The 20098-nt window shown below is 39.6% G+C and overlaps 2 protein-coding genes and 1 pseudogene across 9 annotated transcripts in view; 2 read left to right on the top strand and 1 right to left on the bottom strand.

Annotated features, from left to right (window-relative positions):
• ZNF346 (zinc finger protein 346) overlaps positions 1 to 11497 on the bottom strand; it is a 74167-nt gene extending 62670 nt beyond the window's left edge. For all 7 annotated transcript variants that reach the window (XR_013764598.1, XR_013764599.1, XR_013764600.1 and 4 more), the window contains exon 1: positions 11293 to 11497. Coding sequence is in view for 3 of the 7 variants with exons in the window: in XM_079144644.1 (XP_079000770.1) it covers positions 11293 to 11467 (175 nt within the window). In the remaining 4 variants the exon portion in view is untranslated. The remainder of the gene's footprint in view (positions 1 to 11292) is intronic.
• A 102-nt stretch (positions 11498 to 11599) lies between these two features.
• UIMC1 (ubiquitin interaction motif containing 1) overlaps positions 11600 to 20098 on the top strand; it is a 158153-nt gene continuing 149654 nt past the window's right edge. Inside the window, 1 exon segment of the mRNA XM_079144654.1 lies at positions 11600 to 11639. The gene's annotated coding sequence lies outside the window, so the exon portion shown is untranslated.
• LOC306663967 (holocytochrome c-type synthase-like) lies at positions 11647 to 18599 on the top strand (annotated as a pseudogene). Its single transcript, XR_013766674.1, has 2 exons — positions 11647 to 11813; positions 17655 to 18599. The product of XR_013766674.1 is annotated as a holocytochrome c-type synthase-like (transcript).

Genomic DNA, 20098 nt, shown 5'->3' with positions numbered 1-20098 from the left:
TATGATTTTCTGCTTCAGCCTCTTGACTACCTGGAACTACAGGTATGTGCTACTTCACCAAGCTTAATACCTCTTTTTTTTTTTGGTACCAGAGATTGAACCCACAGTTGCTTAACAACTGAGTCATGTCCCCCGCTCTATTTTTTTGGTTTTTATTTTGAGACAGGGTCCTGCTAAGTGGCTTAGGGTTTCTTTGAGTTGTTGGCTTTGAACTCTGAATCCTTCTGCCTCAACCTCCAGAGCTACTGGAATTATAGGTGTGCACCACCACACACAGATTAATACTTCATTTTTTAAAAACTATGTTTTAGTTGTAAATGGACACAATGCCTTTATTTTATTTATTTATTTTTATGTGGTGCTGAGTGTCAAATCCAGTGCCTCATACATGCTAGGCAAGCACTCAACCACTGAGCTATGACCCCAGCCTCTCATTTTTTAAAAAATATTTTTTAGTTGTGAATAAACTTTTAAAATGTTATTTATTTATTTATATGTGGTTCTGTGAATCAAACCCAGTGCCTCACACATGCTAGGCAAATGCTCTACCACTGAGCTACAACCCCAGTTCTTAACACCTTATTTTAAATTTATTCCTTTTTTTTTTCATACCAGGGATTGAATTCAGAGGCCCAACCACTAAGTCACATCTCCAGCCCTCTTTTGTATTTTATTTAGGAACAGAGACACTGAGTTGTTTAGTACCTCACCATTGCTGAAGTTGGCTTTGAATTGAAGATCCTTCTGCCTCAGTCTCCTGAGCTACTGAGATTAGAGGTGTGTGTCACCACACTCAGATTAATTATCTCAATTTTAATTATCAATAGAACAACTAGTTGGAAAATCAGTAAGAGTCTATAATGATGCTATCAACAAACTTAATCCAACTGACATTTATAGAACACTTCATCAACAACTCTTAAGTATATGTTGTTTTATAGAATGGCACATTTTCTGGGATAGAACGTCAGGTTTTACCATATTTAAGGGACCAAGTATTTTTTTTTTTTTTTTTTTTTTTTTTTTTTTTTTTTTTGGTGCTGGGGATTGAACCCAGGGCCTTGTGCTTGCAAGGCAAGCACTCTACCAACTGAACTATATCCCCAGCCCCACAAGTATGTTTTTGAACACAATGGAATTTAATTAAAAATCTACAATAGAAGGAAATCTTAGAAATCTCAAATTATCTGGAAGTTGAATAACATGGATCAAAGAACAAATTCCAAGGGAAATTAGAAATTATTTGAACTGACAAACGAAACTGAAGGACAGCTCAACTCCATTTTGTCAGTCTCTGTCTCCATTTGCTCTTTTTAACTTTTTTTCTCTGAGTCACTTTCTTCCATAGTTACCTTGGATTCTAGGAACAAAAGGTCTAATTGATAAGTATCTTTATGACAAGGGACTGAAACTACCTCCAAGCATAGGTAAGCCTTGAACAGATCACTCTAAGACTGTCCCCTAAGCTCCAGCATGACTAAACAAACCGAGGCTGCCCCCTAAGCAGAAGCAAGCATGTCATGATGTGAACAAAATCACCCCTCAAGTAATGATGAACTTCCCAGAATCCCTGAGATAAATGATCAACAAGATCATGGCCTAATTAGGAGGACTTATTCTGCCAGCTGTGCAAATCTCCCAGCTAGGTAAGCCCAGAAAGCTTTCCTTTGTTCTTCTTCTCAATAAAATGTCAAAGCTGATGTCAGAGTCCCTATATCCCTATGTCTGTTCTTCCCACCACGGCCACATTGCTTAAAAGCTCTTGCTTTTACCACTACTCAGTCTCTTTGATTGGCATACTATGACAGGTGTCCAGGCCTGGTCTGTTGGGACCGCCAGACCAGGGCCTTTGCCTAAGGACTCCAGTAATAAAAGCATAATATGCAACCCTTTATGGGATCCAGTTAAAGCAGTATTCTGTAAAAAACAAAAACAAAAACAAAAACAAAAACAAAAACAAAAAAAAAAAAAAAAAAAAAAAACCCACAAATGCAGTTTCTGTGAATATACTCCTGTAACACAGAAGGTTTCTGTGATGAAATGTATGGGAGTTTCCCCCAAAACAAGCAATCTGTTCTATAGCATATACTAGCTGAGTCCTCTATTTCAAATCAATTCCGACTCTAGAGATGGTATCAGAGTGTAACAGTGGTTCACTTTGCCTTTTGATATAGCCCTTGCTGCTTAAAGGGACATGTTTTTCTTTTCCTCTTCCCTTCCCTAACCTGGGGGCGGGGAACAAGATTGCCTTCAGTTATCTGTCCTTGAGCACACACACACCCACCCACAGGAAGATGTAGGACTTGACTATCTCCCAAAATAACAAGTGAATTTCAACCTGCCAACAGGGCACACCTGGGACCCTAGGAAACCTCCACCCCAACCCCAGGGCACACCTGGAATGCAGCCTTTGAAGAACTTTAAAAGCACTCTGTTCTCTCTTATGGGCAGAATCACAGCCTATGGGACAGGAGTACCCTGTGCTTCCCCTTTGTTAGTAAAGCAATAAACTGTCTTTTCCTTGTTCTCAAAACCATGTCATTATTGGATTAGCACTGGGGACAAGGACCAAGCTTTCACTCACAACATCTCACAGATTGAAGACTCAATTCTAATACAGAATGCCCCCTGCTTCTATTCATACCTATCACAAGATCCATGTTGTTTTACCTGTGCTTTGGACTGGCTATAAAGCGGGTTTCCCACAAATCCCTTTCTTGGATTTGATTAATTTGCTCAAGTGGCTCACAAAACTCAGGGAAATACACACTTACTGTTTACTGGTTAATTATAAGGGATATTTTGAAAGACACAAAATAAACAGGCAGACAAGACACACTGGGAGAAGATTCTAAAAGAATCTTAAGCACAGGAGTTTCCATTTCTGTGGAGCTGGGTGTGCCAGCCTCCTGGCATGTGGATGTGCTCTTGTTCACCTTCCTGAATGTCCTTGAACTCAGTCCTTTTGGGTTTTTATGGAGGTTTCATTATGTAGGCATGATGGATTTTTATCATTGGCCAACTTTCAGCCTCTCTCCTCTCCTGGGGGGTGGCAGGAGACTGTGAGTTCTAACCCTCTGAGTACACAGTTCGTTAACCTAGCAATTAGTCCTTCAACCTGTGGTTATCGAGGGACTTTCCAAAAATCAACTTATTAACATAAACTCAGATGTAGTTGAAATACATAAAAGAGTATTTTTCACCTCTATAGCTCTGGAGCTATTTTAGGAAGAAAGGACAAAAGGACAAATATTTTAACAAAGATGTTCTTATTGCTAAGTGATTAGGAAATTCCAAGGGTCAATGGAACTGTGAAGGAACTGTAAATGAAAACCAAAGCACTTAAGAAGGGAATTTATCATTTTACACATCCATATCAGAAAAGAAAGGTCTCAAATCAGCAAAAAACTTTCACCTTAGAAACCAGAAAAGATCAACAAATCTGGCAAAACTTCAGCTAAATTTACAAAGAAAATAATTTTTTAAAAACCCCACAAAGCTGGGGGTGCTTAGTGGCAGAGTACTTGTCTAGCATGTACAAGGCCCTGGGTTCAATCCTTAGCTGCCCCGCAACCCCCTAAAAAAAAAAAACAAAAAAGAAAAAAAAGGACATAAATTATTAAAATCAGGAAGAGGGCACACTACCAACTCTGCAGAAATTTAAGGGACTGTCAATGAATATTATGAAACAATTTCTCCAATATATCAGACAACTTAGGATGAAATAGACAAATTTCTAGATAGAGATAAATGACCAAAAATGACTCAAAAAGAAATTTAAGATAATGAATATAACCATTCCTCATCATTCAGAGGAGACTGGGTTTCAGAACTTGTCCCTCTCCACCAAAATCCAAACTGGGAACTGCTCCCACAAATACCAAAATCTGCAGGTGCTCAAGTCCCTTTTATAAAATGGCAGAGTTTAACTCTACCATTGCCCTTTGCTCCCCATGAAGGAGGATGCAGTCCTTGTTTTAATTGACTCCATTTTGTCCCTCTAACCTGTTCTCACTTTTTAAGTTCCTTCCTCTTTCTAGCTTCCTGCAGGTTAGAATGGAAACTAACTCCCTCAACCCCAAGGAGTAATAATTTCCCTAGCTTCCCTGGCACCAGCAAGATCCCACAGAACCAGATCTACCAGACCACGCCTGAGTATACAGCGCCCAGGGACCAAACTGCTTTTGTCCTTCCCCTATATAATCCTGAAGCAACTGACTATATGGAGAATACAGTTTCCACCGTCTTCTCAATATGGTCCACATTGAAGCAAACCCCCTTCATACTTTGGCACTTTCCTCTTTGATAATTAGACTCTTGAGGTAGCAGGTGGCCATAGGGACCCCCAGAGTCAGGTCTCTGGCCTAGGTCTAGGTAACAAACCTACTATCTACATAGAACCAACACATATCCTCCTCTGTACTTTAAATCATCCCTATATTACTTATAATACCTAATACAATGTAAATGCTAAGTAAACAGTTCTTATGCTATATTGTTTAGGGAATAAAGAAAAAAGTTTGTGTGCTCAATACAGACACAATGTTTTTTAATATTTTCCATCAGCAGTCAATTGAATCTGCAGATATGAAACCTGCACATACAAAGGGCCAACTGTAAACTTAATAAATTGAATAAATAATTAAATATCTTCCTATAAAGAAAAGCCTAGGGAACTTCACTGGTGACTTCTTTTTCTTTCTTTTTTTTTTCATTACTAGGAAATGAACCCAGGGTCTCACACATGCTAGGCAAGTACTCTACCACTGATCAACATCACTAGCTCTTTCTTATTTATTTATTTATTTTGTATTGAGGATTAAACCCAGAGGCTACATTTCACTAAGCTACATTCCCAGTCCTTTTTATTTTGAGACAGGGTCTTGCTAAGAAGCTGACCTCAAATTTGTGATCCTCTTGACTCAATCTCCTGAGTTGCTGGGATTACAGGTATGCACCACCTTACTACTTCACTGGTGACTTCTGTACAATAATTGAATAATACAAATCACTAATCTGTTTGGGCAGTTTGAAAGGTTTCAGAACCAAGGTCTTTCTGACCTTCTCTGTCCCCTATTCCACCCTTACCTCTTATCTTGACCCTCTTTCTTCCCAAAATACATGGGGTGGCGGTGGCAGGGGCTTCTACCTCTAAAGTTCCCTTATTTGACCAAGGGAAGTTCCTTCAGAAAGAATGCAATTGTCATAAGCCTCCTCCTTATATTCTCATTCAACATGGAAGATTAATTCACAGAATAAAGGTGGACACCATTTAACTCTTCTGAGGACTGATAGTAAGAGTCTTTATCTGCATAATAAAACCACTTTGTATGGCTTCCATGTGCATGTAGGTAATAAATTTGTATACTTTTTTTTTTGTGTGTGTGCGGTGCTGGGGATTGAACCCAGGCTTTGTGCTTGTGAGGCAAGCACTCTACTAACTGAGCTATATCCCCAGCCCTGTGTACCTTTCTTCTGCTAACCTATTGTCAGTTTATTTCACAGAGGCAATTATCAAACCTTCAAAGGGTGAAAGGAAAGTTTCCTTCACTCCTAAAAATGTTTCACAAACTCTTAAGAAAGTAGATGAGGGAACACTTCCAAACTCATTACCCTGATACTAAAGCCAGGCAAAGACATTACAAAAAGACAACACTACAGACTAACACCTTCAGTGAGCACAGAAATGAAAGTCTTTAATTTAAAGGTATCAGTGGGGATGGGGGTGTAGTTTAATAGTACAGTGCTTGCCTAGCATGCACAAGTCCCTGGGTTCAATTCCTAGCACTGTGAAGAAAAAAAGGCATTAGTAAGCCAAATCCAGCAACCTGAAATGAAATATACACCGTGACTAAGTGGGAGACTGCAAGGTTGCTTTAACATTTGAAAACCGATTAACATAATTCACCATATCAAGAGCCAGGTGTAGTGGTGCAGACCTGTAATCCAAGCAACTGGGGAGGCCAAGGAAGGAGGATCATAAGTTCAAGCAATTTATCCAGGTCCTACGCAACTTAGCAAGACCCTATCTCAAAATAAAAAATAAAAAGGGCTGGGATAGAGCTCAGTGGTTAAGCACCCCTGGGTTCAATCCCTAGTACCAAAACAAAAAACATACACCATACTAAGAGAATTAAGGATAACCATACGATGACCTCACTAGGTACAGAAAAATCAGCAAATAAACTCTAAGCCCATTTATCACAAAAATCTCTCAAAATCAGAAATAGAAGGAAAATTTGTCAACCTCATACAGGCACCTATGAAAAAGCTAGAACTAACATATTTAGTGATGAAAGACTGAATGCCCTTTCTCTTGAGATAGAATGTTTACTTCTGCCACTTCTGTTGAAATTGCACTGTAAGTTCAGTACAGTACATTTTAATCTTTTCTTATTACTACATAAAACACTACTAAGAAAAATTCAAGATCTAAATAAATGTGCCTTCATGAAAAAAACCCTGACCAAAGATAGAGTCTGTAATTCCAGCTATTCAGGAGACTGAGGCACAATTAAATTCAAAATCAGCCTGGACAACCTGGACTCTGTCTCAAAATAAACTAAAGGTTTAGGGATATAGCTCAGAGGTAGGGCACTTGTTTAGCATGCATAAGGCCCTGTGTTTAATCTAGAAGGAGGAGGAGAGGGGAGGGGAGGGAAAGGGGAGGTGGGAAAAGGGAGGGGGAGGAAAAGGAGAAAAAAAAAGACAAAAGATAAGTGCTGATGAGGATGTACAGGAGAAAAAGGAACCCCTGTACAATACTGGTGGGAATGTAAATTAGTACAGTCATTATGAAAAACAGTATGGAGATACCTCAAAAAAATTAAAATAGAATCTCCACATGATCCAGCAATCCTACTCCTAGGTATATATCCAAAAGAAATGAAATCATATATAGAAGAGATATCTGCACTCTTGTATACACTGCAGTATTACTCACAACAGCAAAGAATGGCAACAACCTAAATGTTGAATAAAGAAAATGTGGTACATATACACAATGGAATACTATTCAGCCATTAAAAGAAAGAAATTCTATCATTTGTGACAACACTGATGGAACTCAGGTCTTAAGTGAAATAACCAAAGCACAGAAAGATAAGTATGGCATCTATTCTCTCATATATGGAAGCTAAAAAAGGTTGATCTGAATGTAGAATAGTGATAACTAGAGGTTAAGAAGGGTGATTGGGGGATAAGGTAGAAAAAGGGAGGTTGGATTTGGTCACATGCTTACATGCATGTATTGAAATATCACATTGAACCTCATTAATATGTAACAACTAATATATGTTAATAAAAAAATATCAGATATCAGAGACTCGATTTTGTCTTGATAGCAATTCTTGCAAATTGGTCTATAAATTTAATGCAACTGCCACAAAAATCCAAGCAGTTTCTTTTAAAAACAGAAATTATAAATTAGGCATATAGAACTCAGGGGTCGAGCATTTCCTTAGCATGGCCTTGGGTTTGATCACCAGCCTGTAAGGAAAAGAAAGGAAGGAAGAAGCAAGGAAGGAAGGAAGGGGAAAAAAGAAAGAAATGGACAGGCTGATCATAAAATTTATTTCTAAAATGGAAAAAAATGTAAGAGGATAGGCAAAACAATTTGGGAAAGGAACATAGTTGGAGGATTTATATTGCCGCATTTTAAAATTTAATGTGAAGTCACAGTAGTCAAGATAGTATGATATCAGCTGGGTGCAGTGGCGCATGCTGTAATCTCAGGAGCTTGGGAGGCTGAGGCAAGATGATGTTGAGTTTAAAGCCAGCCTCAGCAACAGTGAGGCACTAAGCAACTCGATGAGACCCTGTCTCTAAATAAAATACAGAATAGGGGGCTGGGGATGTGGCTCAGTGATTGAGTACCCCTAAATTCAATCCCCAGTACCCAATGCCCCCCAAAATATTATGATATTGGTTCAAGGATAGGTATATAGATCAAACAGAATTGAGAGTCCTTACATTTATGGTCAATTGATTTTCAACATAATCATCAAGATAATTCAATGGGGAAAGGATAGTATTTCCAACAAATTGTGCTAAGACAATTGCAAAAAAATTTTAGACTCTTACTCCATACTATACATAAAATATTAACACAGAAGCCAGGTGTGATGGTGCACACCTGTAATTTCAGCTACTCAGGAAGCTGAGGCAAGAGGATTGTAAATTCCAGACTGGCCTGGGCACTTAGCAAGATCCCGTCTCAAAATAAAATAAAAAGGGGGCTGGGGATATAGCTCAGTGGTAGAGTACATGCCCACCAGCATGTGTAAGGCCTTGGGTAAATCCCTAGTACAAAAAGGAAAAAAAAAAAAAAAAGACATGGTTTAGGGGGGAAAAAAGTCATAGGAAAGAAATTTATGTAAATCATATCCCTGATAAAGGATTTGTATTCAGAATATATAAATAACTCTTACGATTCAGTAATAAGACAAAAAAAAAAAAACAATTATATAGAATGCTTGCCTAGCATGCACAAGTCCCTGGGTTCAATTCCCAGCAAGGAAGAAAGGAAGAGAAGAAGGAAGGAAGGAAGGAAAAAGAAAATGAGATAATACATCACACACTGGAATGGTAAAGATCAAACAATAACAAATATTTGGGGGCATATAATGAAATGGAAGTCCTCATTTATGGAATAAGTGTAAAAGGATGAAACCATTTTGGAAAATGATTTTTTAAAAAATATTATTTTTAGTTGTAGATGGACAACATGCCTTTAGTTTATTTATTTATTTTTATGTGGTGCTAAGGATTAAACCCAGTGCCTCACACATGCCTGGCAAGTGCTCTACCACTGAGCCACAACCCCAGCCCATTTTGGAAAATGATTTGACAGTTCCTCAAAAAATTAAAGAAACCAAGGTCAATAACCATATGACTTAGCAATTGCATTTCTAGGGAGAAATGAAATGTATGGCAACACAAAAACTTGAGCACAGTCAGGTGCAGTGGTACATTGTTGTAATCTCAGTTTACTCAGAAGACTTAGGCAGGAGGATCACAAGTTCGAGGCTAGCCTTGGCAACTTAGTGGGACTCTCTCTCAAATAATAAAAAGGGCTGGGGATGTAGCTCAGGGGTCAAACACACCTGAGTTCAATCCCCAGTACCATGAAAACAAGCAAAATAACAACAACAGCAACAAAATCACTTGAGCACAAATGTTCATAGCAGCATTATTCATAAAAGCTCCAATCTGTAAACGATCCACGTGTATACAACTGATGAACGGATAAATGAAATGTGGTACACATATATCTGTACAGTGAAATTCTATTTAGCAATAAAAAGAAATAAGGTACTAATACACACTGCAACTTGGCTGAACCTCAAAAACATGCTAAAAGAAGTCAAATTCAAAAGAAAACATATTGTATGATTCTGTTTATATGAAATGTCCAGGAAAGATAAATTTAAAGAGACAGAAACAGATCAATGGTTTCCTAGGTCAGGAGGTAGGGGTGGGGATTTAATGTGAAGAAGCACAAAGGAACTAACTGGAGTGATGGATATGTTTTAAAATTGGATTGTGGTTATGGCTATACAATTCTATACTTTCAGTAAAAGTTACTGAGTGGTATACTTTTACAGTGGTTTTATGATGTACAAATTACAACTTAATGAGGGTGCTATAAGAAAATAAAAGCCAGGAGAACTTAGTGTTGCAGGTATCTACCTAGACCTCATATAATATGGGACAAGTGAGGAAGATAGGGCAATGAACTGGATCATAATAGGGAGACCATATATTTATACACATATAAGCAGAAAGTTCACTTTTCAGTGCATAGCTGCTGTGTTCTTTACTTCAAGGCATACCTTCCCTATCTCCTCCCCTAGTCACTTCCTTTCCCCCTCAATTCTTCTTCTTGAGGTACTGGGGATTGAACCCAAGGGCATTCTATCACTGAGTTATATCCCCAGATCTTTTCATTTTGAGAAAAGTTCTTGTTAAATTGCCCAGGCTGGCCTTGAACTTGGTATCCTCTTGCTTCAGGCTCCTGAGTTGCTAGGATTACAAGCATGTGCCACTGTGCCCAGTCTGCATTTCCAATCCTTACATTATCCTGTTCCCTGGATTAGACACTCTGGGGGCAAGGTCAGTATTTTCCTCATCTCTGCAACGTTGATGCTCAGTCTTGGAGAACAGTGAACGTCGGTCAAATTAATGAAAGGAAAACTGGGAGGAGGAGGCAATTTTGTTACAAACATATTTAAAAGTATAAGAGAGAGCCTCAGAAATACCATACATATTAATTTAGGACTCAGGCTAGACTTATTGTTAGATTGGAGAAGTATAGACTAAAATTTAAAAATATCTTCCTTAGATATGGTTAAAATTAAATTTTAACGATAAAATTGGATTTTTAAGTTCACAAACATATTAGACTTTCCAAGATTAGTCTGCTTAGTAAGCAAACCAATCATTAGAGAAATATGATTTCCCTGCAGATACCTGACAGGATTAGCACAGAAGCCCAGACACAGTTCCTCTCTAGAACTGTGCAGGGAGTCATACAACCAGGTCAGGCCAGCTCTTTCCATCCTCCTTTTTCCATCTCTCATCTTACCCAGTCTCGGGTCAAACACAGAGCAAGCTGGGAAGCTTCACCCTTAGAAGTGACACTCCTCGCCCCCAGGTGGCCTTGGGTACACAACTTCCTACCCAGAGTGAGCTACAAAGAAGCTGGAGCTAAAGAGAACACCCAGGTCAGTTTCTCAGACTCCTATCCCACATCTAACAATAAGGTCCCAGCAACAGAAGCCACACACCTAGAAAGAGGGGTAAACTAGGGCTCAGGCACAGGGGGGTTAAGGAGAAACCCTTTTACATGTCTCAGAAATGTAGGGCTTGAGAGAAGAAAGAAGGCAAGAGACATTACAAGTGGGGAATGCCGGCGACTGGGACGATGGGAAGTCAGGGAGAAAAGGTAAGAAATGGTACTTGGGCCGGCCACGAATTTGACAAGGAAGGTTCTGTGGATCTCTGAGAGGACAGTTCTCGAGTTTAGGGAAAGGTGCGCTCTAATAGATGAGAAAGAAGGGAGGGGAGAGCAGGGGCCTGAAAGTGAAGGGTCCAGGAGCCTTAGTGCACTGGGGTCCTGCTGGGGACGTGAGTCCTGGAATGGCCCGGCGCTAAACGCAAGAAGGCGGGCCGGGCGCCAGGGGGTGCGATTAGAGCCCCAGAACAGGTCCGAGGTCCCGCTCCCGGCTTGCGCCGCTCCCTGCGAGCAGAGCAGGGGTGAGGGGCTTCCAGTCTGTGAGACCTGGGACTCACCTTCCTCCCTCCCCACCGGCTGGGTACCGGACACTGCTTCCCACAGGCGGCGCGCCCTCTCGTGGTCGAATCGCACCCCCTCCGGTTCCCGGCCCTCCCGCTCCTCGGAGTTCGTGCATGGTTCGGCCCCTCCGCTATCCGCAGTCTCCACAGTACCCAACATGGGATACTCCATCTTTCCTACAAGCGCTAGCGGGTCGAGAGCGGCTCCAGCACCTTGGTATCGCGAGATATGGGTGGGCGTGGATTGGGCCCAGCCAACAAATCTCGCGAGGTTTGGACGCTGCAGAGCGCGGAGAGGTGCGCATCCTGGCGTAGGTTTCCTTTTGCTGCCTTTGGGAGTTTGGGTATGTACAGTGGTTTCGAAAACCAGTTGCTGTTTCCACAGCAAGGTCCCTCCCTGAGATGGGCTAGTGCATTCTTGGCTCAAGGTCCTCACCTTGCCCACTGTCAGCAGTTGACACTTCTTAATTCGTCTTGTTAGGGAAACTAAGGTTCTGATCCTGAAGAGTTTATTACTAGTAAGTAATAGAGTCAGATTTCATCATTAAGTTTCGATTACTGCTAATAGTAGTACCTTTTGTTGAGTTCCAACTGCCAACCCCTAGATCAGACCTTCCCTTAAACTCTGAACCTGTATGTCTTAGTAGGCTTTTCCAATAATAACTGTCAAACCCCAAATTTTATTTTCCAACTTCAGACCTGCTTCTCCCCGAGTCTTTCAGAGCCACCTTCTTGTACTTAGGTTATTTATTATAGTAGTATCCTTGCTATTCCCTTGCCTTCCCCTTAACGTATTCCCATAGCAGCCCAAGGACTCTCATAACAAGTCCAATCATGATTTTCTCATACTCAACTCCTCCAGTGGCTTTCCATCTCATTCTTAGTAAAAGCCGAAGTCCTTACTTTAACCAACAAGCCTTAGGCAGTCTGACTTCCCTTAATTTCTCTGACCTTAGTTATTGTGTTACTCAGTCCTCAAAGCCTTAATTCCTGTCCCAGTTACAGTGACCTGGAATGCACTTCTCCCATATTTCCTCATGGTTCTGTCTCTTACTTCCTTCTCTTACTCCTCCACACATACTCCATGTCATCCTTTCTTCCTTTTTTCCCCCCTCAACATTTATCAGACACAGTATGTGTTTTACTTTTTATCTTGTTTATTGTTTATCTCCCCACTAGAAGACAAGTCCCCAGAAAACAGGGATTTTTGTCTATGTTGTTAACAACTGAATTCCCAGCACCTTGAAATAGAACCTGAACTCTCCTAGGTACATACAAAATATTTGTTGAATGAATGAAACTTGTAACATAATCACTTTATGTGATTTTAACTTCATTTATTTAAATACTTATTGAGAATTTATTATGAATAATGATATGTTTGGGGCATTGGAATAGTGATGAACAAGACAGTTGGAGAAAAGCTCTGATAGAATTTTTTTATTATTGTAATGCAGAAAAGTATAATAAAAAGTAGTGCTAAGGACAAGATAAAACAAGAAAATATATTGGATAAATGATGTGGGAGGATCGGTATTTAGGGTGTTCATGGAAAGCCTCCTAAGATAAAACAATTGAGCTAAAACTTGATTGATGAGAAAGGTATGGCCATTCGAAGAACTGGGGAAGAGTGTTCCAGGTAGAGAATATCACAGTGCAATGATTCAGACAGGAGTGAGTTTGACATGTTGAAGAAACTAAAAAAAGGACAATATGGTTGGAAACTAGTGAACCAAGGGGCAAATGGTAGCAGAGGCTAAAGAAGACAGAGATTATTCTTATCTGAGATCATCCAAATCATCAGTGCACTTTACCCATTCTTGCTACAAATCTTTACTTACTTATAATTCCCTCTTAATCTGCAGGGGACATATTCCAAAACATTCCATGGAAGTATGAAACTGCAGATTATACTGAGTTCTGTATATACTGCTTTTTCCTCTATGTACCTAAAATTAGGCACAGTAAAATAATAGTTGTTATTATTAACAACAATAAATAATAATAAAATAAAACAATTATAATTATATACTATGATGAAAGTTATTTAGAACTTATAAATTATTTATTACTGAAATTTTCCACTTAATATTTTCTGACCATAGTTGACTCTGGGCAATTGAAGTCATGAAAGTGAAACCACAGAGGAAGGGGAACTAATACACTAAAAATATTGGGACTGGGGTTGTAACTCAGTGGTAAAGCGCTTGCCTCGCATTGTGGGTTCGATCCTCAGCACCACACAAAAATAAAGGTAGTGTGTCTGTATACAACTGAAAAATATTTAAATAAATAAATAAATAAAAATAAAAATATTAAGTACCAGCTCTGTCAGGCCTTACGCTCCGGAATTTCCAATAAAGTTGATGACTGATGTTTGTGCAGTGCTTTACAGTTTACAGAGGACCTTTAACATATAATATTTAAACCTCAGGAAATTTCTCCTATGAGGGATTTTTTCATATTTGACAACAAAGAAATAGACTGTGAGAGGTGAAGGTTTGTCAGGGTCACATAGCTAGATAGTTACAGAGCTCATGCTTGGATGCTGGTCCTTCGACTGCAAATCTGTGTCCTTTTGCTAACATCAGATAACTGACCTAAAAGTCAGAAATTATAAATTTTATTTATCTTGTATTTCATTATTTGTTTATATTAAAGAAGAGTTGTAGTTATCCATATTTGAATAGTAAGAGTTATTCAACTGGTAATTCAAGGACCAGAGGACATTTTTTACAAAGTCCCAGAACCCACGTGGATACTTTTGAGCACTATCAAGCTAATCCTGGGAATGAAATATTTAAATTGCTGTGCATATTAAAATAGAACCCTTCCTCCCACTTTCCCCCACTTCCTTCCACTCTTAATCCAAATGATGGTCAAAATAATTTCCATTCTCCAACAAATGCTGTCAGGGTTCATCCCCTGAGCCACAGAGACTATACTACTGAGTGTCCAGTCTTCATTCTCACCAGTTTTCTGCTTTGTCATTGTGTACATGCTTCCAAAAATGGCCCAGATCTAGATTCCTTGTTGGGACGCTATTGCAGGTGATGCCCCTCATATTTTGGGTGATGACTTTTTATATCTTTCATGTAAAAAAGGAGTCTAGTCTCCCAACCACTGTTTTTTTTTTTTTTTTTTTTTTTGACATTGGAGATGAACAATCCCAGAGAAATGACTTTACCAAGGAATAATAACTGGATACAGTTCATACATTTCAGTTGTGTAAGCTGTGGGGTGCAGGGGGGTGCACAAGGAGCACAAACCTACACTACAGCACTTATTTAAAATATAATTTCTGCTCTCAGGAAGATTACACTCTAGTTTGTCTAACTCTAATATATCTATCTAGTAATAGGCATTGAAGTGTTTACTAAGTATGTAATATCAGAGGGTGCATGTTAACTGCCATAATAGAGGTAACAATGAAGGCTAGTGTGGATAGGGATGGAAAATGAATCCATAGTGTGGGGATCATGATGATAACTGGGGTATCTGCTAGGGTACTTTGTACTTCTCTGTTGGAGGTACATCTGTAGCTTTTAGAGGTGATTGCAGATCTGGTGGGGGATTTGTTTTGTTGCTTTTGGCTTTTATATTTGTTTTTGTGGTACTAGGGATTGAATTCAGGGACCCTCTACCACTGAACTACATTCCCTGGCCCTATTTATTTATTTATTTATTTATTTATTGCGGTACTGGGGATTGAACCCAGGGCCTCGTGCTTGTGAGGCAAGCACTCTACCAACTGAGCTATATCCCCAGCCCCTCTTTTTATTTTTTAGTTTGGAACAGGGTCTCATTGAGTTTCCCAGGCTAGCCTTGAACTTGAGATTGCAGCTGGTATTACAGGCATGCCTCTCCATGCCTAGCTGCAGATTAGTTTCTACTAATGGGATATAAAGAAATGTTTGAATCTGAAACTGAGATTGATTCAAAACAGCAAGAATGCCCTTGAGGAAAAACTAAGAACCACACTCAGCTGGGATTAGGGTGCACATTTTTGCTACAATCCTTGTACTTCTCAGGCTGGATAATTTTGTAGTGCCTTCAGGGCTGCAAAGAAGCAATGTCTTCAGGGGATGCCAGTTTTAATTCAGAGACTTTTCAAGGACAAATTTGAAGGTATAGGGAAGTTTACTGGTCATAGACTGGGATTTCCAGAACATTCTGTGAAGGCAGGGAAGGAAGAGCATAAGGTTATATTCATTGCACCCAACTTTTCCACCTTACATCCCACTTAGAAAATGAACATAATCTATATGGCACATCAACAGATAAGGCTGTTTCTCCTCATTGTGGCAGTGATGGTCCAGAGATTCCAGCTACTCTAGGGCCTGTTGGGCTACACTTCAGCTGGAGGAATGGATGCTCAGAGTCATACAGGGAAGAGAGTTCAGGCACAATGGGTGGCCATGATGTCTTGAACTCTTAATGGTATCTGAGGTAAGCAGGATGGGGATTAACTCCACTAAAGACTGAGAAATGAGCAGGCTATCATTTATAGCTGTAAGCTACTTGGCTTAACATCAACTGCTTCATTCTGCACTTATAACCTCTGTTTCCTCAGGGATATTACTTAACATTTGAGAACTTGTTTCTTTACCAGTAAAAGGGGGAAATGGCACCCACCTCAGATGGTTGTGGTGAAGATTAACCAATTTCCTTAAATTAGCATATTGCATGGCACATAGTAAATGGTAGCTGTTACCAGTTTATTCTGATAGAATCAGCTTAACAATAAGCTTAGTTGCTTAGTTAGGCAAGGACACAAGTGTTATTCATATTTTTTCATATTTTAATTCTTACTACTTGGCATAGTATTTCTTGAGTAAACGAATGAAGGAACTGAGGGGAATGTAACCACTGAAATATAAGCACTAAGAAGGTAAAGGAATGTTTTTGTTGTATCCCAAATATTTAAAATAAATGACACATATTAGGCACTCAATAAACATTAGTTGGGTAAATGAAGATGGATAAGCACTGGTCTTTGCTTCTAGGCTCCTACTTATCTTTCAGTTCTCAGCTTAAATGTATTTCCTCAGGGAAGCCATACCTAATATCCCTTGACAAAATTCTCTGGTTATATACTTTCTGTACTTCACTTTCATTGCCATTCAACAGGCTTATAATTATTTGTGGGTCCTGAATCTGTCTTATTTACTTTATCTTTAGTGCCTTGTATTAGGACACATTGTTGGCCCTCAGTTTTTATTGACCATCTAATTGAGAAAAACAAACAAATGTTTTAGAATGGAGAATCACTGTTCTCTTAAAGGAGGAAACACTGGTTCAGAGCTTTGGAGAATGAATAAGAATTCTGTATGTAGAGGAGGAGAAAAAATTCTAGACGCTGAGAAAATTGTGTAATGATGCTAAGGTGTCAAAATATGTGACACTAAGGAATAGTAGCTGGAGCCCACTTTCTGGAGGTTGGTAGGAGCCAAACTTGGAAATAAAGATTATATTTATTCAATGGGAAGCTGTGAGCTATTAAAGGATTTTATGCAGGAAAATGATAGGATCATTGGTGGTAGTCTGCAACGCATTGTAGTATTCCAGTATTAGGGGCCTGAACCAGTGCAAAATATTCCAGGATAGGGGCCTGAACCAATGCAAAGGCAAAGGAGGGGTGAATTCAAAAGTCTTTCTAATCTGGGCATGGTAGCACATGCCTGCAATCCCAGTGGCTCCAGAGCTGAGGCAGGAGGATCTCGGAAGATGGGAACAGCAGATCACTGTCCTCGGGGTTTGGGTTGGAGGTTAGAGGTGGGGCCAGCCTCTTGGAGCAGCCTCAGGTAGGAATCAGCTGGAAATTTTAAATAGTTTGGAGTCAACACTGATTCCAACCATGTCGGGGTCTTAAGCCCCCTTGCTCTTCTTGACCAGCGACAAGGGAAGGGGACACTCCCCAACAAGGTCAGACCAGGATAGGTAGGGCCAACTGACCGCCCGCACGCAGCCCTGCAAGCAGCCCTCCGGGTGGAGGACAATCAGACGCATCAGGAAGACCAGTCACAGCAGGAACTCATTTATTGAGGAAGTCACACAGCTTTTATGTAGGGTGAAGGCTAGGCAGGAACCAATCAGCTTAAAGGTCAGCAAGGCACAGGGGTTCAGGCAGGCGAGAGTCCCGTAGGACTATATGGCAAGCACGAGCTGATCACATTCGCAGAACTGTTGTTAACCAATCCCTGACAGTGGTCCGATTTATCATCATTAACTATTGAAACCGCCTTTGAGGCTTGATCTTGCTCACTCGCCAGGGAGTAAGGAGTCAGCCTGAGTTAGTTAATGTGTCATTAGTCCCAATACAACCATGTGTTTGTCATCCTCTACTCCTGATGTTCCAGTTCAGACCTCAAAAACTTCAGATCATCAGGCTGCATCACCACCTTCAGGATGCCCAATGCATGATGGGAAAATGAAAGACTGTTCAATGAGTGCGGAACCCCCTAGTCCAACCTGTGAGAGCAAAACATACTCTGTGCCTGCCCACCAAGATCGTGCATATGAGTATGTGGATTGTCCCGTTACAGGTGCTGCTGCTAAGAGTAAGGAGAACCCAGATACTTCAAATCTGATGCCACCACCTAATCAAACACCAGCTCCAGATCAGCCCTTTCCTTTGTCTACCGTCAGAGAAGAGTCATCCATTCCACGAGCAGATTCAGAGAAAAAGTGGGTTTATCCTTCTGAACAGATGTTCTGGAATGCAATGTTGAGGAAAGGGTGGAAGTGGAAGGATGAGGATATTAGTCAGAAAGATATGTATAATATCATTAGAATTCACAATCAGAACAAAAATGAATAGACTTGGAAGGAGATTTTGAAATGGGAAGCTCTTCATGCTGTGGAGCGTCCTTGTGGTCCATCATTGAGCCAATTTGGAGGGGAAAGCAAAAGAGTATTCACCACGGGCAAGAATTTGGTCCTGGATGGTGTATGTGTTGCCCTTGGATAGGCATGATTAGATCATCGACCGCTGTGGCATGGAAGTTAGATATGTGATAGATTACTACGACAGTGGTGAAGTCAACAAGGACTACCAGTTTACCATCCTGGATGTCCACCCTGCCTTGGATTCGCTCTCAGCAGTATGGGACAGAATGAAAGTTGCTTGGTGGCACTGGACATCATAACCACTGTTTTGTTTGTGATGCAAAGTATAAACTGTTTTTTTTTCTGAGAGATACAGTAAACTATTTTCCCCAAACTGAATTGCACTCATGATGTAACGAGACCTTCAAGTGGGTGATCACACTTCATCCTCCACTTATTAAAGGACCCTGGCTCCATTCAGTTTTGAGCTGCATTTTGCCTTGCAGTTTATAGCAGATCGTTCTAAGTTTTCTTCCTGTTTAAGTGGGAAGCAGTCCCTCAGTTTGCTGCAATATTGCCAGTGTATTTCATCTAGAAAAGTCTGAAAAACCTCTGAAAAATAGTTTTTAGAAAGTGAGGAAACCTGCCTTTTCCTTACTGTTTTCTCAAGAATATTTGAGAGGTAAAACCTGAGAGCAGTGCACTGCTCATGAGCTTTTACCTGGTCAAACTTTTTAACTAAAATCATTTATTATAAATGAGCAATATCTTAAAAAAAAAAAAAAAAAGACTCTCATTTCTGAAATCCCTACAATTTAGTAGAGACCCTGGACAAAATGCAAAACCATACCTTTGTACTCAGAAAGACTAATGTGTGTCTTGGCTCTCTAAATTCTCATTTATATGCATTTTCAGACTGGGCCTCCTTAAAGAAGTTTCAACTCACCATGAGGTGCTGATGCATATACTTTGAAACATATATTTTAATTTTTAAAATATTTTTCTGTTCTGATATGTAACTCTGCTTCCCCCAAACAGATCTCTTCATTGTCCTTAGAAGTTCAAATTATTCCAACTTTGAGTCCCATTCCTTCCTCCATTGGAAGCCTTCCCCCTTGTTGGGCTAATCCAATGTAAAAGCCTGGCTCAAGTCACAGTGCCAGTGATTTTATTTAGCGGAGTATTAATATTCACTAGAAGAGTATTTTTCTCACATGTAGTATGTTTGCATCACTTCACTGTCTCAATTTTTATGTTTTAAGAATGCTTTAAACTTGCTGTTGAAATTCCTTGTATCAATAACCCCAAAACTGGTTGTTCTAGTTATAGCAACATGTTACAAATTACTGTTTTTTAGTATTAATATTAAATCCTTTAAGTTATCCTGAATACTGTAGTGTTAAATTAATGGATGGAATTGGCAGTCTATGAGTGATTAATTTGGTATGGATTTCTTGGGTGTATCAGTTTTGTGTGGAGTTTCAAGAATCCATCAAGCTTAAGTTCTACAAGTCAGAATATTTGTACATTTTTAAATAAAGCTGATAGTTAACAGGTTTTGAAAAAAAAAAAAGAAAACTGGAACAAGACAGGGATGCCCTCTATTCAACATTGTCCTTGAAATACTAGCCAGAGCAATTAGACAGATCAAAGAAATTAAAGGAATATGAATAGGAAAAGAAAAACTCAAGCTGTTGCTATTGGCTGATGACATGATTCTATATTTAGAAGATCCAAAAAACTCCACCAGAGAACTTCTGGACCTAATAAATGAATTCAGCAAAATAGCAGGATATAAAATCAGCACGCATAAATCTAAAGCATTTTTATTCATAAGCAATGAATCATCTGAAAGGAAAATGAGGAAAATAACTCTGTTCACAATAGTCTCAAAAAAAAATATGAAATACTTGGGAATCAATCTAACCAAAGAGGTGAAAGATCTCTACAATGAAAACTACAGAACACTGAGAAA

The sequence above is a fragment of the Sciurus vulgaris genome (genome assembly GCF_902686455.1).
Source record: "Sciurus vulgaris genome assembly, chromosome: 6".
NCBI classification, from domain to species: Eukaryota; Metazoa; Chordata; class Mammalia; order Rodentia; family Sciuridae; genus Sciurus; species Sciurus vulgaris.
This window is presented reverse-complemented; position numbering and strand designations above follow the sequence as displayed.